Raw genomic sequence first — 21,566 nt, 5'->3', positions numbered from 1 at the left:
ATTTGGAAGGAACTTGAAAAATTTCAAAAAAAAAAAAAAAAAAAAAAAAAATCCGAAAACTACAACTTAAATGAAAACCGTTATATGGAGGATATACCAAGACATGGACCTGCATACAAAAATGCTTGTCATAGGCTGTAGTACCCATTACGACCTTAAATACGAAATTCCGGTAAATAATATCGCTAAAATTATGAAAATACCGAATATCGGGAGGTACCGTTATATGGGGGCTATACGAAGACATGGATCTGCATACGAAATTTTTTATCATATGCTGTAGTACCCATTGCGAACTTGAAATACGAAATTTGAAACGATTCCGGTGAATAATGTTGCTGAAATCATGAAAATACCGAATATCGGGAGGTACCGTTATATGAGGGCTATACGAAGACATGGATCTGCATACGAAATTTTTTGTCATATGCTGTAGTACCCATTGCGAACTTGAAATACGAAATTTGAAACGATTCCGGTGAATAATGTTGCTGAAATCATGAAAATACCGAATATTGGGAGGTACCGTTATACGGGGGCTATACGAAAACATGGACCGAAATGGCCCATTTACGAACTTAACCTGCCCACTGGTGCATGCATGCAAAATGTTAGCCTTCTATCTCAATTCCTTCGAAAGGTGGTAGCGTGATTACAACAGAGAGACGGACATCGCTAGATCGTGTTAGAATCTTACGCTGATCCAGAATATATATACTTTGTAGGGTCTATTATGATAATTTCGAGGAGTTACAAACGGAATGACAAAGCGCCACCATTCTATGGAGGGTATACAATTTTTTGGGGGTTATTTATTTAATTTTTCGAAAAGGTCTAACCGAACCTAATATTGTTGTTTAAAAATAAGATACATTTTTCATCAATTTTGAAATTTTTGCATCAATTTCGAAAATCATTATAATAATCATTCATATTTCTTTAAATTATTTTGAAAACATATTTTCTTCAAAAAATAGTTTTTTTTTCGTATTTTGTAAAGCTATCACTAAACAAATACCACCCTTTCATGGTACCAATAAATTTAGTTTAGTGCGCACTGTTGATTAGGTCAGTGAACTGCGTCATTCATAATAACAAAATACTTAATTCCACTTGGGTGGTTATCAATTATTCGATTCACACCACTTTCATATTGCAATCATTCTGCTAACATACTAGAATTTTATAATTGCATCCTATCTTCACGTGATAATATTTCATAATTTTTTTTCTAAATTATTTAAAATCAAAAATCTGATAAGATATAAGAAGTCGGTACTTGAAGTGTGAAACATAATAAGAAAAAATGCTACATGATATTAATTCGTGAGTGCATTTATCACTGTTAACTAATTTATAATAAAATTTTGAATGACAAGTACAACATGGCATGATGCCATGGCTCCTATATAGGCATAATAAGAGGTGATAAAAATCTAGCGATAACACTATGTATTGAATTATGACAATATAATTTATGAAATGAAGAGGTACCCCCTCCATAAATCCATAAATAAAAAAATATGAAATTTCAACGACTCTACTTGCTATTTTTAATTGTATTCTTTTAATTATAATAAATAAAAGAACAAAATCTCAAACATTGAAAAATCTTTTTTTTTTAAATGGAACAAATTTTCTTAAATTTCCATTTCAAGATTCTCTCTTTTGATAATCATTTGTTTTGCAAAAAATACACACACACACGTTCATATAATCAACAACAAACCGCATGTTTCTTAATGCTGTTGTTGTTGTTGTTGTTACTGTTCCGGCCAAATTACTTACAATTCTTGTTGTAGACACTGTCGAACGAGTCTTCAATGGAATCACACAAACTGGGCGTAAGTGAAACCGGTGTTCCATTATTGGCCGAGCCATCGAATTTCTCTTTTTTACAACTGATGTTTAGACCACTCAATAACAATTGTTGTTGTTGGCGTTGCTGTTGCTGCAATTGATCTTGCAATTGTTGCAAACATTGCTGCTGGAATTCATGTTGCTGTTGTTGTTGCTGGGTGAGATTATTGGCAGACGACGAGGCTGAGGCCACACTGACATTATCCAAATCGTCGGTTAACATAACACCACTGTCAGTACTGCCAATACTACCACCACCTCCACCATTACTCACCAACACACCGGCGGCACCACCACAATTACCAATTGACGAATTTGTTGAATTATCCTGCAGCAAGGATAACGATCCTGAACCGGTACCACAAAGTAGGGCAGCCAATTCACTGGAATCTGATGTTAAAAATACCTGAGAATTATTTTGTTGGATTTGTTGTTGTTGTTGCTGCTGATGCTGTTGCTGTTGCATGGGCGACGATGGCGACATTGAGGATACTGTTGAGGCTGGCGATGAGCATAATGAGCTTGAATATTGCTGTTGTTGTTGCTGCGGCTGTGTAAATTGCTGCTGTTGATAATTGATGTTTTGATTAATCGATGATTGCAATGCCTGCAAGTTGTCCGTCTCTTTTGTCTGTAGCGAAAAATCATCAGCATTGAAGGCATTACCACTGCTCCACATGAAATCGTCCGTGGTCAGTAGCGGCAAATCGTCCTGTTCATTCATGGGAATATAGGGGGCACGCATTGTCAAGTCATCCATGTCGTCAACGTTCATGGTGTAATAGGAGAAGTCATCTTCTTGGCTCAGCGAATTGGGGCTGCACAGCGAGGGTAGACTACTGCCATCGGGACTCTGTGTGGGGTGTAAAAAAGAAAAGAGAGAGAGAGAGAGAGAAAAAAACATAAATTAAGTCAAGTGTGTTAAACAGATGAGGTAAGTTTTTTATATTTTATATGGAAATGAGGTGCAGTAGGGAATTCGGAATTGTCATAAGCTACACTAAGTTATGGGGGAATTGGTGTCAAGTCGAAAAATTAATATCAGGCAAGTCCTTGGAGACAGATATTTTTCAGAAAATTTACAGGTCTAATGGATTTTTTTTTTTGAGGAGAGGAAATGGGCTTCTCCAAAACCGAATTAAAGGGAAATTTAATTGAATGCTTTGTTACGATTTTTGGAATATTTCTTAAGGGTAACCTAGTGCTTCTACAACTGAGCTTTTATAACACTTCTAGTCGTGGATTTTTAAGAATATTAATAAATAAGTCTTTATGGATTTTAAGACCTTAAAAGCTTTTTATAGAAAGCCTTTGAGTAATTTTTGTTTTGATAATACTTTCTGTTCAGTATCAGGGATATTTTGTAGATTTATAAAATTCTCCGAATTCCATTCTGGGATTTTTCGGAATATTCTTAAGACTTCTAATCGTGGATTTTTGAAAATATTATTAAATATATAATTTTCAAGACCTTTTAAATTTTTGTTTTGAGAAACTTTGTAAGGGATTGCTTTAATGATTATCGTATCTGGATATTAAAAATCATGGATTAAAAACAAAAAAAATAAATTTTGGGGGACTATCTGAGCTCCAATCAAGAATTTGTTTCAAGATATTTTTAAGAACATTTTAGCTATAAACCGTAAAATAAGTCAAAACTTTTTTGATGCTTGTTTTGAGGAATAACAGAGCTCCCATCGGGAATGTAAACTTCTCATAGAAGGAGTAGAAGAACTTTTCACAGGTGGACCAGAAGAATATTTAATAGTAGGACCATAAGGATTTCGCATAGAAGGACCTGAAAGCATTAGATTTTGAGAATATTATTCAAAAACAGCTTAAGACAGGGTCTCAATTTTGCACTTTCGAAGGTCACATATTTGGATTTTGTATTAAATTGGATTGAAGAAATTGGAATAGCTCTAATGGAGATTCCAAAATATTTTTTAAACAGCGTTGAAGAAAATTTCCTTTAAAAAACAGACGGATTTGAACCTCAAAAAAAAAAAAAATATTTAAATATTCGATGGGCCTTCAAAGTAAGTTATATAAAATATGAGGCGGTCGTTGAAAATATGTACCCTTTGAAAACTACGAACACAGCTCGAACCATCAAAAAAAAAAAAAAAAAAAAAAAAAAAATATTTAAATACCCAATGGACCTTCAAAAGTTATTCTTTGAAAATCTAGGGTGGTCCTTGAAAAAAACCTTCTTTTCATATTGACGGGTTGAGCTCTGGCTCCCTGGCCCAATGGTTTTTGAAAATATATTCTTAAGAAAATATCCTTTAAAAATCCACAAGTTTAGCTATTATGGTCCATCGCCGATAGTCCTTAAAACAAACACCTTTAAAAATCCAAATCGAAAGTGGACCTTGTAAAATATGTGGCCCATCAAAAAAATATTTGAAAGGTTAATAATTCTAGGACCTTAGCTATTAACTTTCTAGGGAGTTTGTAAGGACTTTCCTAACTTTCCTGCTGAAAATTGATTTTCATTCTTTTTTTTTTTTTTGAAGACTGCTGTTTTTTAAACGCGTTCAGAACTAATTTCGAAACTGAAATTCTGTCCAATAAAGTTAGAAACAAGAGAGTGACAGAAGAAGACAAAAATTTACCTTTGATGAAGCACTTGGTGATGATAATAAATGCTGCGAACAAAGCGTATCATTCGATTCATCGCGATTATTATTTATAAATGGATCGATATTTGTGCTATTTGTTGTATTATTGGTTACTGGTGAATTGCTGTTGTTGTTGTTGTGGTGGTGGTTGTGGTTGCTGTTGCTGTTGCTATTACCGTTTGTTATGCTACTATTTGTCATTGTTAGGGTTGGCGATTGCCGATGATGCTGCTGCTGATGCTGTTGTTGGTGGTGTTGGCTATGCGTTGTTGCAGCGACGGCTGTTCCATTGTGATTACTGAAGGGCGATGGACAGGAGCCAGATGAACTATTGCAGTTGTTGTTGCTGTGATCTGTATTTGATGACGCTGAATTGGATGTATCCAAAGAACTGATATCATCGGACAGGAGGCCACCATAAGTGCCCATTAGACCGACAAGCATTTCACTGAACAATGGTGTCGTCTCATCGAGTGGCAGACAAGCATCGACGGCATTTGGGGCCACCAAATGGGCTGTTAGATCATCAGGTTCTTCTTTAAGCACTGTAAAAAGGGAAAGACACAAATATATTAGAAAAATGTTGCAAATAAAATGAAACAGCAAAAGAAAATAAGCCAAAAGGTGTTAAAAGTCACAGAATGTTAAGTGACAGAACCTAGTCTAGTTTTTCAGAAATTTTCACCTTGTAAGGCTGTAAATTTTCGAACTGGAGAATAGCGTTATTAACTCATTGTCTTTAACATATGTTTACAGTTTTTTTTGTTATTTTGGTTTTTTTCTCTTCCCCACTGATTCTCATAAGCATCCATACCGTCATACTATGCATATTTTGTTTGTTGTCTGTTTAATTGACTGATTTCAATTGAAACTAATTGACAATTGCACGAATTAAATGATTTATGTCAGTTTTATTGACTGTATTCCGAGCTAGCCAGACGAAGAGCGAGAAGAGAGAAGCAGAGGCACATCAGAAAAGCACGCGTAACTTGACGTATGATAAACAAACAAAAACAATAGCCGAAATAAATTAGTTTTGTCTAGTTTTGTGTTTTTCCATTCAAAAAATTGGGCAACAATGAAAAAAGTATAAACAAAAAAATTAACTGATTTGGAAAAAAAGAAAAATAGAAAGATATGAAGTTTTCAAGAACCTCAAACTTAAGGTTTTCTCAGAGAATCTCAGAACTTCTTCTCAGAGGAGATCCAAATTTCTTGTAAGGGATGGACTACAAGGACTTCTCGTGAAGGTCTTTTCAAAGAAGACCAAAAAAGGGCCAGAGTACCAAAAAAGGCCATATAAGACCTGGGTGCATATTCATAGAGAACTTGAGAGGCTTTTCATAGAAGACCTGAGTGGCTTATCTTAGAAGACCTGAGTGGCTTCTCATAGAAGACCTGAGTTGCTTCTCATAGAAGGCCTGATGGCCTTCTCCAAGAAGATCTGAGGGGCTTCTCCAAGAAGACCTGAGTGGCTTCTCCACTAAGATCTGAGGGGCTTTTTATAGAAGACCTGAGGAGCTTCTCTACGAAGACCTGAGGGGCTTTTTATAGAAGACCTGAGGAGCTTTTCATAGAAGACCTGAGAATCTACTCATAGAAAACCTGAGGAGCTTCTCTTAGAACACCTGAGAGGAATTCTTAAAGGAGATTTTCTTCAAGCACTACTCAGTATTTTTTTCAAAAAATATATATTTTATAGGATCATCCTCAGAGCTATACTCGTAGATTTTTAAAGGATATTTTTCAAAGACTCTGTCCCCTGTTTTTGTAATCTTTGTATATTGAAGCACCATCTAGTAATTTTTACACATATATATTTAGGACTTTCAGGGATATTCTTTGAAGGGATATAAGAGCTATATTCGTGGATTATTAAAGGATATCTTCTTCAAGCACTCAGTAATACTACTCAGTAATGAAGCACCGTCTAGTAATTTTAACGAATATTTTTAGGACTTTCAGGGATATTCTTTGAAGGAATATAAGAGCTATACTACACTTGTAAATTGTTAAGCTTTTTAAGAACCTGTATGGTTTTCTAGGGTATTCCAGACGATATTCTAGACGGTCCTTCAATGTACAAAGATTAGGAAAACAGGGTAGTTTTTGAAAAAAAAAACATCCTTTAAAAATCCTAGATGGTCTATCATTTGATACCCTATTTTCCTAATCCTTGTACATTGAAGGACCCTCTAGAATATTTTTAGAAGCATATTTTTAGGAGGACTTTCAGCGATATTCTTTGAAGGAAATGTGTAAAGAATATTTTTGAAGGACTATTAGAGCTTTATCCGTGAATTTCTAAAGAATAGACCAAATGATAGACTATCTAGGATTTTTAAAGGATTTTTTTTTCAAAAACTACCCTGTTTTCCTAATCCTTGAACATTGAAGGACCGTCTAGAATATTTTTAGGAGCATATTTTTAGGAGGACTTTCAGCGATATTCTTTGAAGGAAATGTGTATTTTGTATTTTTTGAAGGACTATTAGAGCTTTATACGTGAATTTCTAAAGAATATTTTTTATCAAGGACTATCCCGGAATTTTTAAAGAATATACTTTTAGGGATCATTGGAGATTTTAAAGGACCTGAAGTCTGAAGGGTCTTCAGGGGTTACCATCAAATTTTAAGATTTTAAGAAATTTTAAAAATATTTGTTGAAGGATCCTCAGAGCTATGCCCGTGGATTTTTAAAGGATATTTTTTTCAAGGACTATGAATAATATAGTTATTAATTTTTAAGAATTGTCGAAGCTATAGATATTTTAATGACTATCATTTGTTTAAGGACTAATCATGTATTTTTATGACCACTTCTAAAGACTATCGCAGCTTGATTTATGGATTATTTTAGATCACCGTTCTAGAGACAATTACAGCTTCAATCATCTTTTAATCTATACCTTCAATCCATCTATCTATTTCGATTTTTTGGCCTTTTTCGCATGAACTGCTTTTTAAAGCGTATTGCTTTTTGTTTTGAACATAAACCCATACAAATTTTCTGGCAAATTAAACATGTGTTGTTGCCAATATCGCCACTTTAAATTTGACTTGATTTTTTTCCGTAAATAATTTTTCAAACCCCCCCAAAACTTTCGAAAAAAAAACCTACACACTCTCCGTGCTGTTGTTCCCATTACTCAATGGACATTTACCCCAAGCGATAAAAAAATAGATTGAATAGAACAGAAAATTAAATTTAGTTTTGACTGCAGTTAAAAATATACACGCGTTGCGTGAGTGTTTTGCTTGTGATTTGGTTGCCTTAAATCTGGTCGTGTCGTTCTTCTATATGTGAATTTCTAAAAAAAAATATCACCCATCCATCGGAATCAACAGCTTGCATAGCTGCTGTTGACTGCTGGCTGGGCGATGATGATGTTGCTACTTTGTGTTGCGGATAAACAAGATACACGTGCCAATTGTTTGAATAAATGGCAAACATACAGACACAAACCTATACACAAATTGTATGTATGTATGTAGGATTGGATGCTTTGAACAAAGCAAAAAAGTTAATGATCACAAAAAAAAAAACAATAATAAAGGAATATGGACGAGGCCGGGGGAATGGGTGGCTGAGCTACAAAAAAAAATTGTATTCATTCTTTAACTTTTGTCACAACTATTTAACAAATTAATTGACGATTTGGCCACAATAACAAAAACGGAAGCTACAGCGGGGCGAAAAAAGAACCTACCGAGTAGTAGTGTCTAGAAAAATGTTTTCATTTTATTTTTTTGTTTTGTTTTGAATTTTTCAAAAAAAAAAAAGTCATATAGCAACAGCAGTGGCCAAAAGTAGCTTCCATGGTTTAGATCTGCTATGCTGTTGTATTTGGCTCAGTGTATTCTTTTTTTGTTATTAGGAAAAAAAAATATATATTTTTTCAACATAAAAAATAATAATTTTGTGTTTTATATCATTGCCCGGCATATGATGACTGAGGAAAACAAAAAATAAATTATAATAACATATGTAGAAAAATATCGTATCATGAACATTTTTAGTAATATGTGTGTGCATTCGTTCAAATATATTATTAAATTTAATTTTTTTTTGGAAAGTTTTCTACTTTGTCTTAGAATGGGAAATTTCCTACTGCAGTTGGGATTCATTTTGTTCTTTTTTTTTGTTGGATATTTTTGTTCAAAGAATGATTGAGTATTTTTAACAGTAATTTAGTATAAAATCAAATTTTGAATTTTAAGGCTTATTTTTCAATGACTATCAGGTTTTAGATCGTGATTCATTTTAAGAATATTTAAAGAAGAACTGTTTTAGCCAAAACCATGGGTAGGGATATAACTGACTGAAACGGCTGGAGGAAGTGTCTAGAAATTTTGCACGAGGATCGGTCTTTGTGTGTATTACTAATGGAAAGTACTAGAATATCCTAAAAATGTAATATTTTGTATTGGGCAAACGAAATGAGCTAGAATTCTGAAATTTGCAATAAGAGGCACTAGATTCATGTTCCAAAGGTGTAATTGTGGATTCTTAAAGAATATTTTTCTAAGGACCTTTTCGAAGGAAAAATGGCAATATTCCATTCGGCAAATGTTGAAAAATTAGCTCGCGTAAAGCCATTGAAATCCCAAAAATTGCAAGAACTTACACCGCAACAGAAAGAAAATAGACTCAAAAGAGTTATAGAGTTCCTTCGCTTGGCCGAAAGTGGTGAAGAACTGCCGGTTTGGTTTTTTCCGATGAGAAAACATTCGTTGTCTAGCTGTTTGTAAACAAACAAAATGATCGTATGTACTTGCCAAAGAGGTCAGCTAAAAATGTGAACCTTCGGTTGGCCACCAGAACTCAAGCGCCGGCCATGGTGATGGTGAGGGCCGCCATAACAGCCGATGGTTGTTCTCCGCTCGTATTAATCTACCGTGGCAGCAGTATAAATGCCGAATATTATAGCGAAAATATTCTGTAGGGTGTATTAAAGCCTTAGGCACGCAAACATTTTGGCCGCAGACCTTGGACATTCCAAGAATCAATCCGTTGGACTATTGTGTCTGGAGTATTTTGGAAAGCAAGGTTGCACTAAAAAATACCAATGTGTCGATCATTTTAGCAAGCGCTTCGCCGGGAATGGGCCAAAATATCGCAGAGCAACAATCGGGCAGCGTGATGCTATTTCAGACATTTTTTGCTTTCATTCAATAATATATAAAACCCTGTACACTGAAATGCATTGCAAAACCATTTTGGGTAGAGGGAAGTTATTTTCAAAAATGGCGAAGTAGATATTACGGATGGATGTAATACTCGCAAATACCACATTTCATACCGCAAACCCACTTAAATTGTTTTCCTATATCGTACAAGACGTGGACCTGCACAGACAATTTTCTGGCATGGGCTAAAGTATCCATTACGAACTTCAAATGCGAAATTTAAAACAATCCCGGTAAATAATGTCGCTAAAATCATCAAAATACCGAATATCGGGGGGTACGGTATATGGGACCTATACGAAGACGTGGACCTACATGGTCCATTTTCTGTTTTCTGCTGCAGTATCTATTACGAACTTCAAATACCAAATTTGGAACGGTTCCGTTAAATAATGTCGCTAAAATCATCAAAATACCGAATATCGGGGGGTACGGTATATGGGGCTATACGAAGACGTGGACCTGCACAGATAATTTTCTGTCTTAGGCTGTAGTATCCATTACGAACTTCAAATATATCGAGAGGTACCGTTATATGGGGGCTATATGAAAACTTGGACCTACATGACCCATTTACGAACTTAACCTACCTACTGGCAAAATATACATGTGTGCAAAATTTTAGCCTTCTATATCAATTTGTTCGAAAGATAGCGTGATTACAACAGACAGACAGACGGACAGACAGACAGACAGACAGACAGACAGACAAACAGACAGACAGACGGACATGGCTAAATCGTCACAGAATTTTACGGTGATCAAGAATATATATACTTTGGTCTGACGTGAGTATTTCGAGGAGTTACAAACGGAATGACAAAATTAATATACCCTCCATAGTATGGTGGAGGGTATAAAAATTTAAACATTTTTTCAAAAGATTTTTTGAATTTTAAAGAGATTTCGTATGTTGTGTAATTTTTTGCAATTTTTTTTCGAATATTATTTCCAATATCATTATTTTTTCTAAAAAATTAATATATCTTTCCCAGTGTAACCCTACAGTATTTACGATTTCGAATGGTAGATTATTTTAAAATTTCCTAGAAAATTTGTTTAGAATATTTTTTCCAAAGATCATTTTTATGCCTAAAAAATCGAATTCCCAACACTTTTCAATATTTTCCAAAAATTCAGTATTTAATTAAGTGTAAAGAAAAAACGTCTCTAATTCACTTTCATTAATAAAAACCTTATATTAATTAATTCAATAGCGCACAAATTCAATCGAATCAATCAATAAATTAATTCCATTAAATATTTTATACATATATTTGTACTCTTCGTCTTGGAGGCTAGTTTTTCGTGTGGATCCCATTCAGTTAGTTTTTATTTGTTATTATTATTTTTTTTTAAGGAAAAAAAAAAACAATATTTTTGTTGCTCTGGATTGTTTGCAATTTATATATCTTTTCGTGTGTATTCGTGTTTGTTTGTGTTCAATTTTCTTTGAATGCCACATTTTGTTGTGTGTGGCACAACTCATTTATTTAATAGAGAAATAAATACGCGGTGGCATGATTGGTCAATAAAAAAAAATTATTATCCACTGACGTCGTTGATGTGTATCATTCATTTAGCCATACAAACAAATACCCATACAAATGCATATTTATGTAAATATTTCGTCAGTGTCAGGTTTTACGTGTTGTTGTTTTGTTTTTTTGTGGAATTTTTTCATTTGTTTCGGAATTGAATGAATGAGTGGAATAAAGTTGTAATAATAAAAAAAAATACGTTAATTAAATGATATGCAATGAAGTATGTGGTGGCGTCTCTTTAAGGTGCTGACACGCCCCTTTTTTTGAGGGGTATATATTTTTAAGAATTATTATTTTTTTTGTTATTGTTTTCAATCCAATTAAATAAACGTTAGAAACTCGAAAGAAATATTTGTCGTAAAAATGAAAAATTATTTTAAATTAAATAAAATCCAGGAATTATTTTTCTTGTATTTCAAAATATCAAAATTTAGACATAGGACCAACAAAATTCGTGGGAGAAAATGAAAATTGAGTTTGTAGTAAAAAAAATTAACATCTGTTCTTTTCAAATACCAAAAATCAAAAAATTTTTTTAATACTTTAAATTAAAATAAAAAGAAAATAAATATTGCTTATTAAAATATTAACAAAAAAAAAATTTTAATCCTTTAAAATAAAATTAAAAAAAGTAAATATTACTTCATATTTTTTTAATTTCCTATCTATTTCAATAAGAGTTATATAATTCTTGCTATTATTTCCTACTTATCTGCCAATATTTAAAAATACATTAATTTGATTGATTGTTATCAAAATGCAATTAGTTTACATTTGATTGTTGGCATTATGGACGTCATAGCTCATCAACGCTTGATATTTATTTGAAATTATATACAGGGCACTCAATTTTACATTTCAAAACAAATATTTACTGATAATAATTGCATGGAAAATATATTGAGCCTCAAAACTGGCGGATTAATGAGATCTTGAACCTCGTCGTAGGTAGGAAAAAAAATGATGAATACAGAAACATAATTTTATAATCTGAAAAAAAAAATATTTTTTCTATTTGCAATAATTGCAAAAAATAGCTAGCGATATGGCTGATCAGTTTTGTTGTTGATCGCTTGCTGATCGAGCAAACGGGCCAGCGAGCGAACATCAATTGAGTGCATTAGCCTGCAAGGTGCATAACGATCAAGGCCATATCTAAACATGCTACCCATACAACGACAATGTTGATGTGTTTTTGTTTTTAGAAAAATTAAAAAAAAAATAGAATCGAAACATTCGACGTAAATATATTTCTATTTATTTATTTACAAAAAGAAAGAAATGTAATGCTTTATTTGTTCTTTAATTGACGTGCATTGTTGTCGTCGTTCTGTAATGTGAAAATATAAAAGGGTGGAGTGATATATTAAATTAAAAAAAAAAAAATGAAATTTAAATCAAATAAAAAAGAGATAAGACAAGGCAAGTAATATTTTATTATATTTTTTTTTTAAATTTTCGTTAAATAAGTAAAAAAATATAAAAGAGTGAAATTATATTTAAAATTAAAAAAATGGGAAAAATGATTTTTTTTTGTTATTAAAAATTAATTTGAACAAATAAAAAAACTGTAAGTTCGGCCGGGCCGTTTTGAATATTCTCCCCAATTTTCAAAAAAAAAAAAAAAAAAAAAATCCGTTAAAATTTCTTTTAAGATCTTAGCCGTTATATTAGCGTCTATACGACGGCGTCGACCTGCATAGGCAACTTTTGTCATAAACCATTACAATATTCAAATGCGAATCTTGAATAAAAAATTCGGTGAATAATGTAGTTAAAAACGTCAAAATTCCGTATATAGGGAGGTACCGTTATATTGGGGCTATACGAAGACAATTTCCTGCATTGGCTATTATGAACTTCAACACCAAATTTGAAACAATTCCGGTGAATAATATCCCTAAAATCAGCAAAATACCGAATATCGGGAGGTACCGTTAAATGGGACCTATATGAAAACGTGGATTTGCACAGACAATTTTCTGTTATAGGCAGTAGCATCTGTTACAAACTTTAAATATCAAATTTGAAACAATTCCGGTGAATATTGTCGCTAAAATCATCAAAATACCGAATATCGGGAGCTGCCGTTATATGGGGGCTATACGAAGACATGGACCTGCACAGACAATTTTTATAGGCTGTAGTACCCATTACGAACTTCAATTTCTGGTGAATAATGTCGCTTAAATCACCAAAATAACGAAAAAGGAGAAGATAATATAATTTTATGATAATTCATTTAAAAAATTATTCACGTGGTTTTCAAAATTACGATAATTAGTTTCACTCCACCCTAAAATATTTAATATGTTAATAAAAATATTTATAATTTTTCGAGAAAATCTGAAATTTGTTTTAATCTTTTTTTGTGTGTTTCAAAAAATGTGCTGCCTTTCCACCCTATTGTACGACGTGTATACATTACAACAATTATTGTTGACTTATTGATTTGTAAATTTTGTTTTCGAACCAATACATTTCAACAACATTTTGCAACGAACGACCATCTGTCTTGCATTTTTTTTTCATGCCCGACTAATACCAGCCGCTGAAATATTGATATGAAATCGCAAATAAGTCAAGCATTAAGTATTGATAACATTCGTCTTAAGAGAGTTCAAATGTTACAAATTGTATGATCATTGGTGATTGCAGGCGTGATTGGCAATGCATTGAACCAAAAATAAGGAAGATTTAGAAAAACGTAATGGAAAAGAAAACTGTAATGTAAGTTTTTTACTAAGTACTACATTTTTGCAAATGTAAGTACCGGCTTAATTAAAAATATTGCTATTAATAATAATAATAATGACATGTGAATTGAATTTTTAATTTTCTTACTAAAGGGATAAGATAGTGTCAAAGATATGCATGATTTGTATTTAAAATAAAACGAAAGCCATCTCTATTTCACTTTTAATTTAAGTTCTTTCCTGCATACTTTTGTGATATAAGTAATTGCTATTGAAACTTGAAGGACCAAAAGTTTGTAAATAAGGATTTAGTTAAAAAAAATTAAATATTTCACGGGTATTTGTCCAAAATTAACTGAATTTATCAATATTGATGATACGTGATTTGTACACAAAACGCCATCTATATTTCCTTTTTTTGTTTCGCGGCATTCTTTTTGAATGCTAATTAGTAACTATACAACGATTATGGCCAAGAAAATAAAACATGGCCAATAGGAATAAACATCATACCAGAGCACGACAGGCAAATGCTCAATTAAAACGAGCGCCATCTACATTTCGCATTTAGTATTATTGTCATCGAAGCATACTTTTTGATACTAAAGACAGAAACGTGGACACATATTTTTCTTAACAACATTGAGAGGGAACTCCTGCCATGCTAGGTCCAGTTGAATTAAATAACATAACAGTGCATGACATCTAAAACAAATGTTTCAAGTCATGTCATGTTATGTCGGTCGGTAAATGCACTGTTTTTGGGTTTAAACCAACATCAAACAACAACCGCAGTGATGAAAGTATAAACAAATATTCCTTTTTAAAAATAATAGTTTTAAAAGAATATCTGAATTACGCAATATGAACTACAACAAGTAAAAAAATGCTAAGTTCGGGGGTTGAACTATTAATATCCTCTATCATTTGGAAAAAAAACTTGAATAAATGCAAAGAATTCCGAAAAAACCGAAGACGTGGATCTGCATAAGTGATTTTTTGTCATAAGCTTTAGTACCAATTAAGATTTTCAAAAACAAAGTTTGAAACAATTCCGGCAAATAATGTCGCTAAAATAATCAAAATACCGAAAAAGGGGGGTACCGTTATATGGGGGCAATTCGAAGACGTGGACATGCTTATGAAATTTTTTGCGTAGGCTGCACAAAAAACAAATGATAATAATAATTTTGGATGGCATGGTTTACTGTCATCAAGTGTCATACATACAATATGACCTACTTCAATTCACACCATAACATATGACAACTAACCATGTTGATACTTAAGCTCTGGGAACAATGTTATGCGGATATTTATGTCGAACGTGCCATGATTAAACATTGAGCAATGGCATATATGAATTGTTGTGACATGCCAATACATAGCACATGACAATGAGCATGCAGAAAAAATAGCTCTTAATTATATTAGTTCTTCTTATAATAGAAAAACCAATATTCCGCCCTTCTCTTAATTTTTAAGAATAAAGTCTTTTACTAATGGCAAACAATCGATAAAAATTAAAAAAGCTTCCTACCAATCACTCAAACTTTATATGGCATTGCAATTGTCAGTGTACATAACCCACTTGAAAATGTCAATAAAAATGCATTTACGATAATAAAGGCATTAAATAGAATCACTACATGTTCTGTTTTTTTTTTTTTTTTTGATCCCCAAATCGAACACCAATCCCCCTGCAAAATTCCAAGCCATTATCAATAAAACAAATCAAATAATAAACAGGGTAAAGAGCCGATAAAAAAAAAATACAGAACAATGAAACTAACCTAGCGTTCGTTCTTTTTAAAGACCATGCGATTTAGATAAACTATCAGTCTGTAGAGAACAACTTAACAAAGATAAGAGAAAAATGCAAAAAGTTAATCATTTCCTAGCAAAAAGAGGTAAAATATTATATAATTATTTGGTGCAAATAAATACAGAGAGAGAGAGTGACGAATGTTGGTTAACAAAGGTTTCTAAAACATTTATTACTTTTTAAGAATTGGTTATTAAACAGAAAAAAATGTTCTTAAGCCTCTAAAAAAAGTGGTGGCAACAGCCAAAGCTATGTTGATAAACATGAAGTTGTGCAACATGCTGAAATGTTGATAAAACCACTCAAACACGGCTTTGTTCTCCCAATATCATTAGCATATATATTTTTTAAAATTAATACTGAGTTGAATATTTAAGTCACGTTTATAGAACTTAAATTTCTGCGAATTAAAGATAAATATTGAGGAAACCTTAAAAAAACTTTTTGAGATGTTGTTAAGACAATACAAACTGTTGCCAAGGCATTGTGTCATGTTGCTCTGACACTGTAAGATGTTGCTAATACAACACGGTTACATTTTTGTTAAACATGGTCTTTCAAAATTTTTAGCAACATCTCACAGAGTCTTTGCAACATTGCACAACGTTTTTCGATATGTAAAAAACTAATTTTCGAAGAATATGTTTATTTAAGATGAGATTGTGTTGAATCACCAGTCAGAGCTCTGTTGATGAAACATAGAGTTGTGCAACACACAGAAATGTTGATGTAACGCTCTCATATAAATCTTTGTACTCCTAATATAATTAAATGACATTTTTTCAGAAGATAAATACTGGCCTATAAACATTTAAGAGATGTTGATATAAAATTCGACGATTTGAAGAATCATGCAGAAAGCTTGATTTATGTTGCTAAGATTTTGTGAGGTGTTGCTAACATAATATAAATTGTTGCCAACGCACTGAGATACATTAATCAATGTTGCTAAGACCTTGTGATATGTTGTTAAGCCAATGACACTTGTTGTCAAGACATTGCAAGATGTTGAGTAATGTTGCAAAGGTTTTTGAGGTGTTGAATGATGTTGCTTAGAGTTTGTAAGACGTTGTTAAGACAATAACAATTACTTCCAAAACATAATTAAATAATAATAGTTACCACGACATTGTGAGATGCAGATGTAAAATGGTTAAACTTATTTTAGCCAAGTAAATTATTTATAGCAGAAACGCAAATAAATCAAATATTAAGCAAAAATGTGTTGCAAATACAGGGTATGTGAAGGTATTTGTTGGACAAAGTTTTCTAAATATGCATTTAAAAAAAATTAACGTTGGAGGAACTTGTCTTAAACGTGTTGATACATACAAATTGTTGCAAAGACATTGAGAGATATTGCGCAATGTTGCTAAGTGATATATTTCTATGGCAACATAAATTGTTGCCAAGACATTGCGTTATGTTGCTAAAACAATGACAATTGTTGCCAAGACATTGGGAGATGTTGAGAAATGTGGCTAAGACTTTGAGAGATGTTTCTAAGACATTTGTTGCCAAGACATTGTAAGAGGTTAATTTAACATTGTCATATGACTATACAGTAACTAAGGTTAAAGGGCATAATTCATAGCATTTAATGTTTCGCCCATAAGAAAAAAAATGTTAGGCAACTTTTTATGGTTTCCTTATAATCAAATTTGGCAACTTTTGTAACCTCTTTAGGAATACTATTTATATCACATTACATATATTTTTAACCATTTTAAAACCTAATTTTCCTTGCTATTTTCATTTGATATAAATTCGTTAATAACACAATCTCAATCTGTTTTTTTTTTCGTTTTCCATTTGTGGTTTCTCTCGTGTAATATAAGTAAATCAACCAAGAACACTTTTGACCCCCCAAGCGTTTTACAATAACCGCAATTATAAAATTACTTTTTATTACGGAACAATGGTTTAGCCTCTAAGTCATTTTCAAGATATTAACTGATATACTGACTACTAGTTCATCTATCTTTATCGCGGGGGAAAAACGCAATCTATTTAACAGAAAACAGCTCACACCACATCACATCACATATTGGTGGCTTTGTCACTTGAAATAAATAAAAACTATATTTCCTTAAGTGTGCAATTGTTTAAATAGATTAAGATACTAACGTTTGCCTGTTGTACTTCAGACTTGGGTAAATAAATATTTGTGCTTAATTTATTTCAGAGAAGATGAACTTTTTTTTAAAAAAAACGTAATTGTAGAATAGACTGATATACTAAGTATATAGTCTAAATGTATTTTATCAACAATTGAGATTTCAAGGGGCGATTTTTTAAAGGATCAAATTCTGCAATCATATTTTAATCACATTTTATATGTAGTGCTTTATGCAATATATCTTGGTTGTCTTCAGAATAATAAAAAAATTGCAGGCCGAGTATATTCAATTACACTTGGAATTTTCAATGAAAGAGTGAAATTATAGGAAATTTTTATAAAAAGTGGTACATATGAAGAAAATGAATATCTTTTGTTCCGAGACTCATAATGAAATTTGATCTAGAAAAATTCCTTTTTTGATACTATCCTCAAGAAATTAATTAGAATTTCGAATGTAATTTTTTTAAGGCTATTATAAACAGATATTTGGCTAATTCTGAGATTTATAATAACATTTTGTGTAGAATATTTCTTCTTTGGACATTTTCTGCCTAAAACGAAATTTGATGTTACTTTCATGCATCAACTTGAAAAAAGATCGAGGGAAAAACTGATCAACCAATTTGGGGAATATTTTCGGAAATTTTGGCAACATTTCTATATATATATTTTCTATATATATTATAGAAATAGAGATTTCTTTTCTTTGGTGACTTATAGTGAAGAACATTCTTGTCTTTGATGATATCCTTATTTTATATTAACTCCAATACAGTTCGCCTTTAACCCAGGAGAGAGAGGAGAGTCAGATTTGAACTTTATTTGATGACAAATAAATTTGTTTTGAAAAATGGGCCAAAAAAAGACCCTTTTGGTGACTCGCTTGAGGGTTAACCATTTTCTAACAAAATTATCACCGTATTGCTATTAGTAACTTTACTAAAATAAACGGAAACTTAATTCGAAAAAGGAAGCATGGTGCCCCCTCTATTATATCGCACAGGGATAGAAGACGGCTGAAGGGTCGGCTTCTAGCGATAAAATAAATGCCTTTTTAAAGGATCACCAATCTAGAAATTATCGCTGAAATTCTGAAATGTTGGGACATAGTTTATAAGAATACCCATTGGTCTTCTATGGGAAGATAATATCGTCTCCTGTGAGAAGATCCTTTGTCCTTCTATAAGAATATCCTATGAGAATCCTTTTACGTCTCCTATGAACATATTCTTTTATGAGAAAATCTTTGTTCTTCGATGAGAATACCCTTTGCTCTTCTATAAGAAGATCCTTTGGTCCTCTATGCGAAACTTATTTGGTCTTCTATGGGAAGACCATTTGGTCCTATATGAGAGCGTCTTTTCCATGAGAAAACCCTTTGGTCTTCAATGTGAAATCTCTTCTGTGAGAAAATACTTTTCTCTTCTATGAGAAGACCTTCTGATCTTCTGTGATAAGACACATTGGTCTCCTATGAAAAGACCCTTTGGCCTTCTATAAGAAGAACCTTTGCTTTTCTATAAGAAAATGCACGAGAAGATCCTTTGGTCCTGTATGAGAAACTTATTTGGTCTTCTATGGGAAGTCCATTTGATCTTATATGAGAGCGTCTTTTGGTCTTCAACGAAAATATTCTTCCATGAGAAGACCCTTTGGTCTTCAAATGAGAAATCTCTTTGGTTTTATGTGAGAAGACCTTTTGATCTTCTGTGATAAGACATATTGGTCCCTATGAAAATACCCTTTGGGCCTTTGGTCTTTCATGGATCGTCTTGATCGTCTGTGAGAAGACCCATTGGTCTTCAATGAGAAAACCCTTTGATTTTCAGTGAGAAACACCTTTGGCCTTCTAAGAGGAACCACTTTGGTCCTCTATGAGAAGACCCTTTGATTTTCTGTGAGAAGACCCTTTGGTCTTGTATGAATAGATTATTTGTGTTGTATGAGAAGATCCTTGTGTCTTCTATAAAAAAAAACCCTTTGATCTTCTTCTTCTATGAGAAGATCTTTTTTCCTTATATGAGAAATTTACACAAAAAAATCGTAATTAATTTGGTAGTTATCTGTTTTTTTTTAAGATGAGCTAAACTTACTAACTGAAATATTAGGAACCTAACCCTTTTGGCTTAAAAATATGTATTTCTTTAATTAAAAAAAGGAGTGGTTTCGGTACTTACTTGTTAGTTCACTGGCATCTTCGGCAAATGTTAAATATCCTTTATTCATATCTTGTTGATTGACCGCTTCTGTCTGCTGCTGCTGTGGATTTTGTTGTTGTTGGTGCTGCTGTTGATGATGCTTAGCAAATATGGATGCAGTGGTTGTGGTCAAGGGTATATGTTGGGATCGGGGTGCAAATACAGATGCCGTCACCGATTGTGCACCACCCAAAGGATTAACATTCAAAGCAGTTGCTGTTGTTGTTGGTTGCAATTGTAAAATTGCCTGGGTCGATGTGGTTGTTGGTAAATTCACACCGTGTTGCAAGACGGCCGATGTTGCCGGACGTAAAATCGAAGAGGTTACTGTCTTGGGACCCTTGTCATCGGCGTATTTGGACAAGGATTTATTTTCGAATATGGCCCGGGTAACCGTGGAAGCTGGCGGTGGGGGTTTGTTATTTTCGAAAATGGTACGCGTAACCGTGGTGGTGGGACAATGTAAATTTGTTGTTGTGCCTGTTGCTGCGGCAATTGCTTGTGGCAACAGGGATGGGTTATTATTATCTGTGGGATTGTTATTATAATTTTTATATAAAATTGGTTTTTGTGGTTCAATTGTATTATTGTTGCTGTTGTTGGGAGTAATTGGATTTGGTGTTGCTGCAGCAGTAACTACAACAGGTGGTGTTTGTTCACGTTTGATTTGTATGGAATTGAATGAATTCTCAGTAATTTCTGGTGGCTTATTTGAATTGTTAGCAATATTCTTGTTGTTGCCGTTGTTATTGAGTGGTATTTCGATTTTATGCTCCTTGTTGTCTTCAAGTTTTTCTGCTTTTTGTTGTTGTGGAGCCGATTTAATTTCTTTTGTATTAATATTTAAAATCTCATTTTTGTTGTTACAGCCAGTATTGTTGTTGTTGTTATTACTTCCTTTGATGTCTTCAACAAGTTTAAGTTTTTGCGACTCTTCGTATTGTTGCAAAGTATAAATTTCATGCTTATTCTCCAGATTACTAAAAAATCCAAATTAAATCCGCACACAATTATAGAGACGTTGTTTTCACTTTGGTTTTTTATTAAATAATTAATTTTGTTTTATTTAATTTCTAATTAATTATGCAGGAATAAAATTCTATACTGCTTTCGTTTTGCGTGTTTTTTTTTTATTTCGTTTTCTTATTCTTTTCGATCATCAAACAAAGCACGTGATAATTTAATTAAATATCGAGAGTAGTGGAATAGGCGCGCGGCGAGAGGAGATGTAATAATGCTATTTTATTTTGTTTCATTCCTCAAACAAAAAAAAATAGTTTACAACCAACCTATTCTGCCATGTGTGTGTGGGTGTGTACAACAACAATACACATCGAACACACATATAAAACTGCATTTCTTTTTTGTAAAAAAGAAAAAAGGAGAAAAAAAAAAACAACAACGACAACCACACAAATACATGGAGATTTTGCAATGAACTGAGAAGAGATAAATGGAATACGGAGAAAAATTACTCTCAAATGCATTGCAAAGATAAGTGCAATTA

The 21,566-nt window shown here is 32.7% G+C and overlaps 1 protein-coding gene across 1 annotated transcript in view; it reads right to left on the bottom strand.

The window, feature by feature from the left end:
• The window catches only part of LOC131800599 (protein similar-like), a gene marked incomplete at its 5' end in the record, with an annotated part of 85,112 nt that extends 64,059 nt beyond the window's left edge, over window positions 1–21,053 (bottom strand). Inside the window, 3 exons of the mRNA XM_059131476.1 lie at window positions 1,789–2,713; window positions 4,479–5,029; window positions 20,039–21,053. Of these exons, the coding sequence (XP_058987459.1) occupies window positions 1,789–2,713; window positions 4,479–5,029; window positions 20,039–21,053 (2,491 nt within the window). The remainder of the gene's footprint in view (window positions 1–1,788; window positions 2,714–4,478; window positions 5,030–20,038) is intronic.
• Between the last annotated feature and the right edge of the window lie 513 nt (window positions 21,054–21,566).

The sequence above is a fragment of the Musca domestica genome, unplaced genomic scaffold (assembly GCF_030504385.1).
Source record: "Musca domestica strain aabys unplaced genomic scaffold, Musca_domestica.polishedcontigs.V.1.1 89, whole genome shotgun sequence".
NCBI lineage: Eukaryota > Metazoa > Arthropoda > Insecta > Diptera > Muscidae > Musca > Musca domestica.
This window is presented reverse-complemented; position numbering and strand designations above follow the sequence as displayed.